The 15929-nt window shown below is 41.4% G+C and overlaps 1 protein-coding gene across 1 annotated transcript in view; it reads right to left on the minus strand.

The window, feature by feature from the left end:
• PDIA5 (protein disulfide isomerase family A member 5) overlaps positions 1 to 15929 on the minus strand; it is a 102842-nt gene that overhangs the window by 48524 nt on the left and 38389 nt on the right. The window contains exons 8-11 of the mRNA XM_075093030.1: positions 13108 to 13175; positions 8382 to 8473; positions 8206 to 8277; positions 3604 to 3740 (exon numbers count right to left, since the gene is read on the minus strand). Coding sequence (XP_074949131.1) covers positions 3604 to 3740; positions 8206 to 8277; positions 8382 to 8473; positions 13108 to 13175 — 369 coding nt within the window. The remainder of the gene's footprint in view (positions 1 to 3603; positions 3741 to 8205; positions 8278 to 8381; positions 8474 to 13107; positions 13176 to 15929) is intronic.

Raw genomic sequence — 15929 nt, forward strand, 5'->3', positions numbered from 1 at the left:
CACAGATATCAAGAAGCACATACAGACTTGGAGTCTTCACGCTCATTGCTAACAGAAGACTATCATAAGCTGCATAGATGCCTTTATTTATTTTATGGTACAGAAATAGCTTTGGTTGGTGCGATACACTTTCTGTTACAGACTCAGAAATAGGCCCACTAACACAACTGTGATGTCTCGTGTTAGCAAATATGATCAATGCAAGCAAAAACGCCAAATCCTTTGTGGGAAAGGGCCATTTATTTGTTCTTTTGTATAGTGCAGGAGATTTCAGTTCATAACTGAAGTTTCTGGGTACAATAAAAACACATAAAAAAACACTTCAAGAGGTCTGCAAGACTCCAGTGTGGATATATCCAGGATAACACTATGCTCACCACCAGCAATTACAAAATTTTATCAGAATGCTTGAATAAGGAGCACAATGCTGCCCAGTCCTTCGCAGATGGCTGGTGAGGGAGAATGCCTTCAGACTCCTGGCTAATTGGGTCACTGTTTACCTATGCTGAACATTCAGATTTACTGAACTTCCTCTTAAGGGCTTTACAAAGGAGTTTGAGAAGGTTAAAAATCCTGCTTCGTGTCCCTAGGGACCTGCAAAAGGAAAGCAGGATGAACTCATCCCATCCACCCACACTCACTCACGTTTCTCAGTGGCAGCAGTAACAACTCAAATCAGCGCATCTCCTGTTTAATGGTTGTGCTAAATTATTGCAGAAAAGGTATAAGGTCTCTGATAGTAAGAGGTGCAAGTTGCCGCAGACCTTCTTGATGTGTGAAATCACACGTAGCTGCTCTAGATGAACCTAGTTATGCCAGGCTGCACTTAACACAAAATGCTGTGATGCCTTTAATTGGGCTAGTAAGTGCAACTGACTGTAAATAATTACAGTGTGGTCCTCAGGGATGATCATTAGTAGCTACAGGCATGGAGACCCCGTTGGCCACATTCATCATAGCACCTAATTCTGCAGTTCACAGGTATTTACCAGGGATGTGTTTTGTCCAGCCCTATCTTCAGCACTTGAAGGTGGGAGGGGTATAAAAAACTTCCAATTCCCCACACATCTTTTAATACTACACTCTATTAATGCATTGGCCATCTGACTATGCAATTAAAGCATCACTGAAATAATTCTCCCTCTAGTCAAAGAGCTTCTTAGGAACACACGATTGATAGTACGCTAGAAAAACTCCAAGTCACGTGTATGCTGCATGGTGACACTGGGTTTTAAGTACTTGCTAATTCCAGACCAGTGTTGAAATCTCCTTACTTATTCTTAGTTACACAGAAGTATATTCTGAGTTCTGGTCATATTTAGCACATCTCTTTCAACCTGGTTTTTTTATTAATACATAATTTTTAGAAAAACCTTTTCCATCCTAAGCTACCAAGGTTAAAACAAATAAGATGCCCTCTGTTTTTACCTCCTAATATTCATAAGGTGACTCCATTAGCACATTTAAGAAGTGCTAGGAGAAGTTCTTTTAATCATGGAGATAACTGTTTATGATAGTTGTCTGTCGTTAATTAGTTTGCAAGCCTTACACTCTCTGCTGAGGATGCCCAGAGAGGATTCTTACAAACACAGATCTTTTACACATGTACAAGTTGGGTTCTGTACGCAGGCATACCACTACCACCTGAATATAAATAAAATGCCCCAAATATTCAAGCTGCATTTAAAATTTAGTTGTTCTGGCAAGGAACGTTCTTTATCCCAATTCTGAGCAGCTGGAACTTGTTATCAGGAGATTGCAACAGCCTGATTCAGACATTTGATTTACTTTTAAACAGCATTTGCCAAAGTACTTCTGTACCTTTGCACAGATGCCCCTCCTCTCCAAACAGGTCATGCAATATTGTTAGCCCTAAAACTGTATTATTTGTGTTTTAGAAAATATTTTTTAAAACCCTAAAAACTGAACAGAGCCCTGTTCAGAATTATAACTAACTTGAATTTACTATAAAATTTGATTGTAGTTGTGTGTATTCATCTATTTTTAGTCTGACTTCCTAAAGGAATAAGGCTTGCAGAGCCAACTGCCGATTTCTTTTCCCTCTTCCCCCGCCCAAATAGATGACTGGACTCCTTTGCCCATTTACAAACTCAAAAAATGGTGAAGTTTTCAAATATGACTAAATCTCTGTAAATATACAGAAAGCTCAGGCTAGACAGGACACTTATCCCTAACCATTATGCACAAAGAGTGAAAGGAGGGAAATTCAGCAGTTAGATTTCTGTTTGGCAGCCATCGTTCAGCCAAACTAGCGTGCGTACAGCTCCTAAGGAGCAGCAGCCCGTGCTGTTGCTTGCACACCAGGGTGCATGGAAATCTGGGGGAAGGAAGGATTTGGGTAACGAAGGAAAACGCCTGAGCAAACCAGGCTTCATCAGTTCTGCTACTTGTGTTTTGGTTTTCAGACCAGCCGTTAATCTCCGGTCCCACTTTCATTAGGACAAATAATTCAGTGAACACAGTGACAAAACACCAGCCAGTCACCTGCTTCAGTGGATCAAATCCCTAGACATTTCATCAGGAAAAGGAAATTCATTATGGTATGTTTTTCAAACTAGTCTTATGAACAAGCCTTCAAAAAAAGGCATTTTGGAGCTAACTCCTGCTGGCTTAAAGGGAAGCAGGATTTCAGACACCATGCAGAGACCCTCCGCTGTTCAGCTGTGAGCACACAGCCCGCCTCCAGAGCCCTAACCTTCAAATCTATGCCCATGAAAATGAACATCTCGCCCAGCTGCAACTGCCAGCACAGCAGGAAGAGGAGACAGAAGCTGTGGATCACCCAACATAACAGATTCCACCCTGAGACACAAAGAATTGGTAGAACCAGCTACATAGCTGAAACAACTTACATCCTAAGTGAGCAAAGTGGTTAACGCACTGTTCCACTTAGCATACAGGAGGACGACGTGGCTAGAACAGCTTTCTGAAGGCAACACCTCTGGGCAAGCCACTGCATTTTATTGCTCAAGCTAAAACTTCAAGTCATGAAAAAATCATCCCAATGCATTCTCAGTTGAACAGTAAGCAGTATCACTACCAGCTCTGCATCAGTATTCAAAAGTCCTGGGGACATTCTGAACTTAGATCAAGTTTTGGCATACTTCAGCACAACAGGTAATGACCATCACCCCTTACATTGCCAGAGAACAAACCGCGGCAGAGGAGTGAAAATGCTCAGAATGACACATCAGCAGCCATGAACAAGGACTCAGGAGCTCAGGATTCTCAGGTTGAGTTGCTCAATCAACCAGAGCTCTGCTTTGAAAGCAAACAACACAGACAACAAGCTAAAATGGGAAATCATGTAAAATGATGAGTCCTCAGACTATTTAAGCATTATTACAAACTTCAGTTATGTTTTGACTCAGCCTACAATGTATCTCTTCCAGCAACATATCTCCATCCTAAACCTGAAGTCAGCAACTTCACAAACATTTCAAGCCTTGTGTATTTAACAAGCATCACAAATAAGAAAAGTATGGACTTTGAGTTCATGGCTCTCTGAAACCTCCACAGAAAATCACCATTGGTTTTGCTAGCACGCATTTGGCTAAGAGTACAGAACAGAAAAACACTCACATGGTGCATGGAACATCACTAGCACAGATGAATGATCTTTTATAAACTTGTCAAAGTCCTCATCCGTCAGGTGATAAACTACGTTTTCTTCATCTGCCCAGGGAGTCTCTGGAGCCTGTGGCTGAGGTGCCTGTGGGCTACAAGAAAAACAGACACAGCTAAAAAGCAGCTCTTAAGCAGTCATTTTGGCAGGTCCGACAGCGAGGAACCACTTTGTGCAGATGTTCATATATGTATGACACACAAACCGTACCCAGCAGCTTCCATAATTGTACACACCCAGAACTCGTAAGTGCTGAAACTCATGAAGCTGGAGGAGAAGTAAAAAAAATCCTCAAGAAGCCCATGAAGACAGACCAGCAGCAGAAGGGGATAGAGTGAAGAGATAACCAGACTGCTTGGTTATTACATTATAGAAATCAGGTGCATTTTCTGTTACTCTTTTGTTCCTCTCCTCAGCAGGACGCTCCCTTGCTCACAGCATTCCCTCTTCAGAGTTCACAGGAGCCATTGCAAATGAAAGTAAAAAGTAGCAAGCAGAAACAGCCAATCTAACCAGTCACCTTGTATACTGACAGCATGATTAGGGCTGACAGAGAAAGAAGGAGGTGCAGTGTTGGGACCATGAGCTAGCTACACAGACCATTTCCCCAGGAATATACGATTTTACCCTGAACAACCCTGTGACCTGGGGAAGCATCATTATGTCCTCACCCAGCAATGCACTTGTAGGCCTAATTCAGAAAAGCTACTCAACTGCATGCTTAAGCTAAAAGATAAATGACATGTTCTACTGACTTCACTATGATTGCACGAGTTTAACCATCTTTGATGGATCAGAGCCAGAGAGACTGCTCAAAGACACAGTGGCAAATCTGGAAACTGAACCCAAGCTCCTCTGGACCAGTTCAGTGCTCATCATCATCCCACTAAACAATTGTTCTTGACTTTTATTAATGTACATTAAAAAGAACTTGGCAGAGGTGAATTAAACTATGCTAATTGACAGTTTGTTTATTAAAGCAGTGTTCACATAAAGGACACCCAAACATACAAACATTTGGAGCCATGCTTTGAAGCTATTTCATCCTTGCCAGTTGTAGTAATGAGTTCCAAATACCCCCAAAATTCCCCGAATTCTTTGGCAAAGTACAGGTCTGGATGTGACCCCCATCTCTGGTGAAAGCAGATTAACTATTTTTGATTAAAATGTATTATTGTGTTAGCTGCCTGGAACAAGGAATGGCAAATGGACGATAACTCATTTATCCTGCCTTGCTCATTTCTAGGCTGAAAGCCTACTTTGATAAAAAAAGCAGTAGAGATACACACAGATTCAGATAGCAAATTCTGTTGATGTAAGCAATGGGTGTGATCCAAGAATATTAAGCAATCCATGCAAAACTGTGATGCACACCTCTGCTGTTGCTTATATGATAAATGAACCAAAAACAAACACCAAAGAAAGATCTGAGCTGCACTCGGCCCAGCAGCCAAGAGAAAAAGAGGCAGGTCTCCGTCCATAAGAGTTTACTCTCTAAAAGCTTAGCAGATAATCAGTTTGCTTGTTGACAAACCTGTAATCGAGCAATAATCTGCAGGTATCCTGGTGAAGTGAAGACTTTCCAGAAAACACCATGACACAATGAATTTGGGCTGAGTAGGCAGAACATGATGAACACAGACATAGTGGCTACAAAGCACTGGGAGAACACTGCGTTTAGCAGGGCCTGGCATGACCTATTTCAGTAAGGAATTAGTAAAGCAGGGCACAGGATGGTTATTCAAATGGCCCAATTTAAAATGCTGTGCGTGCTAATAAGCCTACACAGGAGTTGGTAAGAAGCAACCTCACGGCCTGGAGGAATCAACAAGCAAAATCTAAAATGTCATTTATAACAGACAAGGCACATCCAACGCCTGAAAACCAAAAATAGGATGACAGAAGTCTGGAAGAGTTATCAAGAGCTAATTAAATTAAAAGCAGAGAACAAGTTCTTGATTTAACTGATTAGCTGGTGCTAAGGAAGGGCCTGAGAGGAGCCCATAAAAACAGCAAGACAAACTAGGCAGCTACTGAAGGCAGCAAGAAGCTGTCTGCCTTGCCTACCATCCAGGCTGATACAGCTGTGTATCAAGAATTTAAAAAAAAAAAATTGAGGTATGTACAAGATCGCATCTCTCGAGTTAATAATGCTCTGTGTTTGAATAAGGCTGTATGATGGTGTCTATCACCTCATTAAAACATCTGAAACTCTGTGAGATGGTAGCCAGTGCCTATTAGGAAGATTAGAGAGGTTAAGTATCCATAAGACTGATACATTAGCACGCTTCAGCATAAGAAAGAAGAACCTTCAGTAAGTAGTAAAAGAAGAGGTGCTGGAGCGCTCCAAACCAGCTCTTTTTCTGAGAGGAAAGAATATGGAAAACATCTTTTCAATAATTTAAATCATTCTAAGTTATATCATGCCTTCCCTCCAAAATAGACCACATTCAGCACTTCACCAGTAACATTTAGAGGGAAAAAACAGAGAATGGGGAGAAGGAAAACAGTTGCCTTTCTGCAGTGTGTGCCTAGTGTCCACAAAAAATAGGTCACTTCATATGGCTCAATGTCTGCTGGATTCTCTTTTGAGAATCTATGATGACAGCACATGCATGCACGGTAGAAAACCACATTGGCTTTCCTCACTATGGGCTGCCATGCACACTCTGGCACTGCCGCGGCCCCTGCTCCGCAGAGCAATGTCTCACATCAGAGCGACTTCCTGACATGATTTTAATATTATAGTGTTCTGAAATACAGCCTATACACCCTGCAGCTATCTAATTACACTCTTCGGCTTTCCTAAAGACCTTGCCATACCATTTGACTACTTGTACTGCAGATTCCTCAGAGCAATATAGTATCATGCATGTAGCAGATTTACCCTGTATACAGTTTTAATTGCAACATCAATTACTGGCAAAAATCAAGTATGCATGATTCTCAACCTGTTTTCCTTAAAAGTTGTACTTATTATACAAAACAGGGGCAAGAAGTCTACTGCTAGGATTGTCTTTTGGGAAACCAAAAAGCATGCACTAACACTAAGTGAGGACAAACAGCTGTCTTTAGCTCTGGACTGCTGAAATATCAGCCAAAGCCCACAGTGGCTTGTTAGCAGAGATTATCATTGGAAAGAGCTTGCAGCTGTTCTGCTTTGCCTCCAGTAGCTGTGTTCACTTGCTGTCACAGTACTGATATAAAGGCACTGTGTATTACAGGGATTATCTGGATATTATGTGGGCAGACAGGGGAAAAAAAACCACCTCAAACATCTAATGTTTCACATGTGGTAGCCAAGAGATAACTACATCCCTGCAAAACTGAAAAGCATAATAAAGTGCAGGTGATGAAGTCATATCCTTGCTCCAAGGGCTGATCACCTCCTCAGAATTGCTGGAGTTGCCATCTTGATCATTCATATCTGAAGGCTTAATGGACTAAATGAGGCTTAAAGACTATAGCTAAATTCCTCCTCTTTGATCCACCGTACATGCCTGCAGCGTTTGTACCTCCTGTTGCTAACAGGAATGCTGCTGTCACTCCATTTGTGGGTTCCCAATCCTGAAGCACCTAGCCTACCACGGCTGAAGGCTCTGGGCTGCCTGCAACCATACACGTCCCCAGCATAGCCACACTGGTAAGGTAACACACATTTATTCTGAGCCAATTTTGCCAAGCCACATTATCACAATAGTTTGCAACTGTCTGTTCCTTCCCATGCATTTGTATCCTTTTATTAACTTCATTTCAAGATTATTTCCATGGCTGTGTATAATAAACACAGGAGAGTTACAAAGATGACATAACGCCCGAGAGCCGGGGCTAACTGCTAACGGCATTTCTCCGTCACCAGACTATTTCAGCTCTCTCCAGCTGCTCTATCAGCTTCAGTGACGATGTGCTGATTTGCACCAGCTGAAGAGCAACTATACACACACACACTTTTTCTGTTTTTCTCTCTCAACTGCAAGTCCCATAGGCTCATTCAGCACCCAAAATATTTATGACTGCAAATAGCTCTCTTTAGGTAGAACAAGATGCTTTCAACACCACTTCATGTCATGACAGGAATCACAGACTTTGCAAAAATAACTAGCAATCCAGGGTGCCTTGATCTCCTGTTTGTCTCTGCATGACACTCTAAAGGCTCCAGCTAAAGCCTAAAGAACCAATGAGGACTGTGCACTCAGTATATACATTTTTAATAAAACAACAGTCAGACCTTTTTCAACATATTAAGTTCAGACACCCAAGATCACTGGAAATTTAAGTTGGCATTTTTAACAAAGCTAAGATCTATGTATCTGCATTTATTTTGGTTCACAGACAGTCTCCTATTACAGATTAAATGTAATTGTAAAATGCGAGGCATTTGCTAAAAACCAAACATTAGGCAATCTCTCTGTACTAGTTTAGCCAATCTTAAGTGGGGAAGTTTTGTTTGCTCTTCTGAGCAGAGGGAATGAGGGAGAGATGGCTGTTCCTAAATCATTACATTCTGTAAATAATGAAGAGTACATAGAAGGTGGAGTGCATACAGTTTAATGCCTTACTTTTTCAGCCACTCTGCTATATCTGCTGCAGTAGCACCATAGTTCTCGAAGTGGAACAGGAACTTTCCTTTCCTGTTAAAGCAACAAAACAAGGTTTAGTCACTGCCCTGGAAGATAAGAACATGCAATTATAGTTGAGTGCATGATTTCTAAAGTAGTAGCAAAACATAACTGACTCAAAATAGCAGATTGTAGGATATCCCCGGACATTGTATTCTTCCTTTATCCTTTCAAATTCAGCAGAGTAAACATTCATCCCTGCAAGAACCTGAAAAAAACAGAGCATAATTGTATTGATTCTTACAATGCAGCAATAACATTACAACTTTTTTTTAAAAAGAGTTAAGTAAAACCAACTTAAGCTCTGGGCAGATTCTGATTTCATTCATATTGCTGTAAAGCAAGGAGATCTCTGAAGTTTTTCTGATTTTGTGCAAGGGGGAACAGAGCAATATTTGCGTCTAGCTCACAGAAAGCACACACCAATCAGCTTGTCAACATCCTCCTTGCTCTGGAAGCGTCTCCGTTTCTGTTTATTCAACCACTAATGGAAGTACCTAAACGGAGTTCTCTCAATTGCGCTACTTGTGCTGTCTTTGCGTATTTGGATTTTAAGCTACAAGTCTAACTAGATTTTTTTTCTTCTTCTTCTGCAAGTATATGGCTTGGTTTGCAACCAAACATTTGCTAGGACACAAGAAGTTCCACCCTCACCTCTCTGGTTTCCACTCGAGCAATGAATTTAACAAACTCAGCTAATGCCCAGAAGCTCTAACCAACCAAGCACTGGCGTTATCCCAGTTCAGAAATGCACTTACTGAATGGCAAGGGGAAATCAGCATTAGGTTGATGTGAAAGCAAAATGTGCCCTATTTCCATGAGCCCAGGAAATGCCACATGGCATATAAATGCTTTAAATATGTTAAATTACCTGACTGATAGAGTATAACGAGAGTTAAGAATTAACCTTGTCCTACAGATACCAAAAAGAGGGGCACAGATGCATAGTAACTTTTCAGACTAGGAAGTGAAACAAAAAGCCTCTCCTTCCCTTTCCTTACCTCTATCCCAGCCCATCCTCCACCTCCAGAGCCCTTCACCCCAAGCTTCAGGCTCAGGGCTCCTATGACTTATCCTGTGCCCTCTCCAATTGTCTTCCAAAAATTTCTGACCTGAGAATTTGAAGATGGGACTGATTCTGAGTTCTGTGGGTATGGGACTCACATGGAGGTTGTTCTGTCAAACCTTCAGCCAGCGAATTGCTGAGATACCACTTCATGATTAACTTAGTTTTAATGGCATTGACGGCTTAAATCATTTTAACAGCAGGGTCTTAATCCAAACCTCTCCTCCTTCCCCCTCCAAAAACAGGATTTTCTCCTTCCAGCTGAAATACCACATCAGAATTTAATACCAGGTTCCTGAGTGCAGCAAACTTCACAGACCAACCAAATGTGCTCAGAGCCAGCATGAAATAAATCTTAAAGCAGAAAATCCTTGTTTGAAGGTCAACCTTTTCTAAGAATGTGCTGGAAATTCGCAAAAAGATACTTTGGTTTCTCTCCCCTATTCTGAGAAAGGATAAAGGAAGGGTAACTGAGAAGAGTACAGAAATAGGGTTTATACTGGCTGGCCAAGTCTCTTATTTTGAATTTTCTTTGTAGTTCCAACAACCAGATTGACTTAATTCATACGATATTATCTAGACCCAATTCTCCCCTTCCCTCACCTGCTATGTCATCATTTGAGGCTAGGTAAATGCAATAGGATCAAGACAGTCATTGATTAATGGACCTGGTTCTTGCTTTATAAAGCAACTCCCTCAAAACAACAGTCTACCAGATTTCACATTTGCCATAAACTTTCAGAGGACTTCCTAGGTTTTAAACAGGTGTTCCCAGCCATTTCAGGTACTCTGCTACAATTTCACTGTGTCTACCCAGCCTGCGGTTATTGATACAAGTCAGTGACTTGGATTCATTCTGATGTTCCTATGTTATATGAAGCATAAATAGCAAAAAAGCCTATTACAATAGGATTTGGTTTCAATTACAAAAGTAACAGCTTTAGCTGGCCTATAATCACAGAATTATATAATATCAGTCTGTCAGGGACTATCAAAATATACCTACTACCCAAAGCCAGGATCCTCCCTCTATTCCTAAGCTGCTCCTGCCAGATGTTTAGCTAATTTACTTTTAGCAAATGACTCAATGACCCTGACTTCAATTTAAGTCCATTACCTCTTGTAAGAGCCACAGCAGACAAAGACCAGTTTATTCCTTCACCTCTGCAGTGATATTTGACGCATTTCAACACTTACCTGCTCTCTACCAAGCTACCTATAACCCAAACCGACTCTGAACCTTTCCTAGCTGGCCATGTCTTCCAGGCTTCTGACCATTCCTGATCCACTGTAACCCCTCCCTTGCTTCACAGTTTTCTTGATGGGATTGCTCCAAAATCGTTACCTCACACCACTACTTGAAGCCTTCCTAGAGCCAAGTTTAATGAAGAGATTAAACAAAGGCTTCCTTTATTTGATAACTGAAATAAGTGTAGGAACTTTATGCTTCCGAAGTTCCATGTTTTTACAAAAAAAAAAAAAAAAAAAAAAAAAGAGAGACTAGCACCAAAGGAGGGAAGCACTTAAGCATATGATCAAGCCAGTCTTTACCGAGTAAAGCACTCTGGCACACTCACGAAGTCCACAGACCTTAAGGAGATGTTGAAGCACTTTGCTGACCACCAGGTCCTCCCTGCACTGGGGCCATAGCGCGTCAGAAACAGTCACTCACCAGAGCCCACCTTACCCTTATCTTGTTCCAAGGATAAAATAAGCCAACCTCTTCCGATTCGGAGCCCCTTTTTTCCTTCTGCACTGGGTGTAATGGAGTTGCAAGATCTAAACCGAATGTAACACTGAAAATGCCACTGTGCCTTCCTCTCAGTAACAGTACTGGGACAAGAAACAGCTAGTCCCAAGAGAACACAGCAGCCAGTGACAGGTACAGTTCACCTTTTCATTTTTATGACCTATTAAATAGGCAATACTGTACTTCATTTTCCTGCTATATAATAGCAATAATAGCTTTTGAGCCTGGCACATCCTGACAGCTAATGACAGGTCAGATTAAAAGGCCAAACCTTCAGCTCATCCAAACCAATCATAAACTTTCCAGCAAAGTCTGATCTGGAGGTCAACATTGCTCTAAAGGCACCCCATGGATAATTTATGATAGGTGCAGTGCAGTTTACTTTAGAAATGGCAACCTGTGTACACATCCCACTCACGAAGCCAGTTAGGTCAAATTTAGACCAACAGACTGATTTTTGTGAAAGACACAGGTGGCAGTGGCATAACCGGACTTTCCTCTGAACAGATGCTGCACTAAAAACACTCCAGTGCAAAAAGCACCCCTGACCTGAGCTGCCCCAAGCACAGGCACTGCCAGGCTCAGAGCTGTGCCACAGCCCTGTCACTCGGCTGTGCAGGATTAGCCTGGATCTACAGAAACCATTTCCAAATGAGGAAGGAAATAATCAAACTAGAATAGATCTGGAGTTTAAATTCTATGGTCTGAATTTAATAAAATAAGCTGCACGTGGACAAGGAAGGAATTACTGCAGGAGAACACAGCACTCTGCAGCATGCCTCCTCTCTGGTACTACCTCTGTAGGTGATTCTTCACATTCCTAATTCCTGCCCACCCCACACCCCACAGCGTACCCTCCGCGCAAGGTAGGAGTGCCTTCCCAAAGGCCACAGCACACACTCCACCAAGGGGAGAGGGCATTAGAGTGCTGCCTGGTCAGGCAAAAACGCTCTCGAAAACATCTTCAGGGGTTGTACGGTGTCCTAAATAAACCTGAATAACTCCCACTCGTTTCAGCCCTAAGCAAACAAGGATTTAGAGAAAACAGTTCTGAAAAACAACTATTTGTGAGGACATAAGGGAACCTGACAGTACTCAGTGCTTACGAGCAGCAATGGCCAGAGCTGCCCTAGCAATGAACTGCAGTGCTTCGCCTTTTCCTCATCACATGCCATCTCTCCTCAGCAAACCTGTAAACTCAACAGTGAAATGATCCAACAGGTAGTATCAGATTAAACCCAGCTAAAGCCATGAAACAACAATCCTATTTCTTTGTCACTCATGTTTTATTGGTATCATATAAAATTATACATTAAGCACATTATAAAACCTTGACTTGAGAAGTGACTTCAACTTGCTCAGAGAGATCAATACACCCCATTAGTACAAACAGGTAGTTAAACTATCATGACTGCTGTTGATGGATTTTATTAACATCAAAACTTATTTTCATTTCAATCTGGTATGAATGCTAACTTTGTTGGCCGAGCTATATTAAAACAATAGGATTTTATTAATGCTTATGCTTTGTGGCTAAGAGGAGGCTCAGTAGCTAAAGTAAGGAAATCCCCCTCCCACAACACTGTGATTGTCCACTAAAAAGTGGATTAATTATTACTGTAAGAGCATCCATCCCTGATCCCTCTATGAAACATCAGGCCAAAAACCTGATCAAACCCACTATGGCAAACATTTAATTGTCTTTACCAGCATGTACACTCATCAAACTCACAAGTAAGAAGCTAAACATAAAACTACCTAGTGTCAGAGCCCATTTTTCCACGGCAAGAACTACACTGGATTTACAGGGCAAGTGAGTTAACACCTTGTTCTCCAAAGGTTTAAAAAGAATAACAACCAAGAGAGAATCCTGAAGGGATCTGGAACAGAGTTATTGACTTCTGCTTTATCTGGACTTGCTTAAAAAATCCCCACTTTGATAAGTATTTGTTGTTTTAAATACTCAAAAGAAAAAGTGTTAAAAAGATTTTTAAAAACTTTATAGAAATCTTATCTTCTCACTTACATATTTACCCTTCAGTTCTGTGGCTGCCTGCTGGTAAGATGGCATCATTCTCTTACAAACACCACACCCTGATAAAAAAGAAATTGTTTAAGTAGTACACCAACAACTCTATTCACACTGTTCTACAGGATCTATGTCCCAAAGCATATGAAACTACATTTTTTAATATACAGAAAAATTTGAAACATAATTCCTTATCTATTTCACTAAATAATTATTAGATTATTAGTTTCTAAGGGTGTTGCTTCTTGTTATATGAAGCTATTTTATGCATGTTTTTAATGCTGTTCATTTTCATACTCATTTCTCATCCCAATTTTGGAAACAGTAACACCATCTTATATTCCTCAGGCTCTGAGCTGAGCCCAGAGGAGAACTTAAGATGAAACTCACATTTCAAAAGTCAATGGAAGATGTCATTCTTGCTTAACAAGTCTTTGAAATTCATTTGAGACATTTCCTAAACACATTAAAACAGACATCAAAAGGTAAACAGTGCTCTGTTAATTGAAAAGACATAACTCAGAAAAAGCACCAGCCCTTGTAAGATACAATAACTTTATGTGCTGAGGAAAAGACAAAAAGCAAATGAGGAAGACTATCCATGTGCAGCTGGAGCGTGCCAAGAGCTGTTTGATGATGTTCTGTAGTACTAAGCAGATTAGCACTAAACCATCTTGCAAGCACCAGGTTTCACTCCTGCGAAGTAAAACACGTGCATGCACATGGGAGGGGGCAGGAGTGCAGACAACATGAAGGAAAGCAAGCTGTGGCCAAGGATTTCAGACATTTTATGTGGAAACTGTTGGGTCCACCATGGGACAGTACTCAACATTTTTATTCTGGTGAAGAGACAAGAGTTTTGAAAATATCTTCCAGAAAGCAGGAACACATTTTGCAGCCACTGGTTTATGATCACATCAGCATGCCTGGAAAGAACACCCTTTAATCAGAGGAAAGAGAGCTCTTGTTTCTGTGGTCTTCCCACCTTTGATGTCTTTGCTCAAATTGCCAGCGAGTTTGTTAAATTAGTGCTGGTCAAAATGACAATTTCTTGGTGGGCACGGACCACTCATCTGAGGCCCACTGAGGTCTTGCAGCTTCATCCAAACCACTGGACAGACATCAAAAGATATGAGTTGTTAAACCATCTTCTGTATCCTCTGTTTCTTCTCTCTCCAGCAGCCTCAGGCCCTGAATTCCCCCAGCGACCGATCTCTCTCCCCCACCCTCTTACCACTCCCGGGACTCCCTCCTGGAGCACAGGCACATACCAGCCACCTCCACCCAGCCATCCCCCCCAGCCCTTCCATTCCCAGCTCTGCTGCTGCCTCAAACTCGCTGCTCACGAACCCACTTCAGTATAACCTCTCCTGCCCATGTGTTTCTGGGTTATACTGTTCAGGACACTGTCAAGCCACATATATCCACATATATTCCTATACAGGCATAAAAGGGTAACCTCGAAAAACTAATTTTCTTCTGTTCTTTCTTGTATTTTGACTCAAAAGGAGGGGCTTAATTAAAGACATATTAGTGTTTCCACTAGCTCATTTTTAAAGCCCTGTTTTCAATGACATTATAACAGCTCCTTTTTGTTGCCAAACGCAGACTGTCTCCTGCAGGAGTCTTCTTTGACGGTTACTACAAATAAATCTGAATGCCTATAAGTATACCTAATTTTTCATATTTAGTGCTGTCTGACTTTATAATATAGGTCCAAAAGTACAGTGAATGGTCTTGAAATGACAGGTAATACCTTCTAAGGAAAGCATGCCTTTGCTCTGAGTCGTTTTACCCAGACCAAGCATTTCTGAAATACTAAAGAAACTACATTTAAGTTTGCAGTCGCTTTCATCTCCCTCTGCACTGGTACTTAATGAAAGAGCCCATTTCCTACGAATCTGTCGCAATGAATATAAAGCCCCTGCTTCTATCAAAGCACAGAAATAATGCAGCTCTCTCCCCTGAAGCTTCCCAGACAAAGCCTCTGATGTCCTCTCATGCCAAAGACCTCCCTGACTTCCCCTTACAAGTAAAGAAAAGCAAAATTTCCTTTAGTGACCAGCCTTGATTTGCTGCTCCCAGTAATGAAAGGTAACACCTGTGTGTAACCAGGATCTTCAGCTGCCCAAAGCCAGTATTTTTATGCAACTGCTGGATGTATTCTGTCTCCAGTAACAGGAGTAAGAAAAGAAAAACTGGACAAGAATCAAGTCAGAGGGTCTTGTATGTTAAATAAAAGATGAAGGAGTTAAGAATTGCAAAATCAGAGGGGAGAAAAAAAAAACTTACAAGTAGGCTTCCTTCACAGCAGTTTAGAAAGCAGCATAAGTATTACAGCACTGAAGACTAGCAGGTGTTTTGCCACTTCAAAAGAAGAGAGACTGGAAGGAGGAGGATTTCTGAGGGAACGGTTCAAAGAGAACGAAGGGTTAGATAAGGCACATTTCAGGAAGAGACTCAGTTGTGGAAAACAATTATTCATGATACAGGTAAACTGTGAAAGCACTCTGCAGCTGAACTCTCCCCGAAGGGGCGATTTACAGGCAGAGCAGGCGTATCATTTCCCACTGATGCTTAGGCAGCAGCACTGACTGGGAGCAACCACTTGCCTTGCCAGGCCACACAGGACCATCCTGCTGCAGAGTCTGAAGGCACAGAGCTGCAACTCATTTAATTAAAGGAAAAAACATTCTCTTGGTGATGCATCAAATTAAGTCATGGGCAATTCTGGCCATCTTGGCAGTACTTAGATGAGACTAAAAAGGTAGAGTGGTGTTTCAGGCAGCAATTACAAGACAAAATACACTAAGAAACAC

This window comes from Phalacrocorax aristotelis, chromosome 5, assembly GCF_949628215.1.
Source record: "Phalacrocorax aristotelis chromosome 5, bGulAri2.1, whole genome shotgun sequence".
Classification (NCBI taxonomy): Eukaryota; Metazoa; Chordata; class Aves; order Suliformes; family Phalacrocoracidae; genus Phalacrocorax; species Phalacrocorax aristotelis.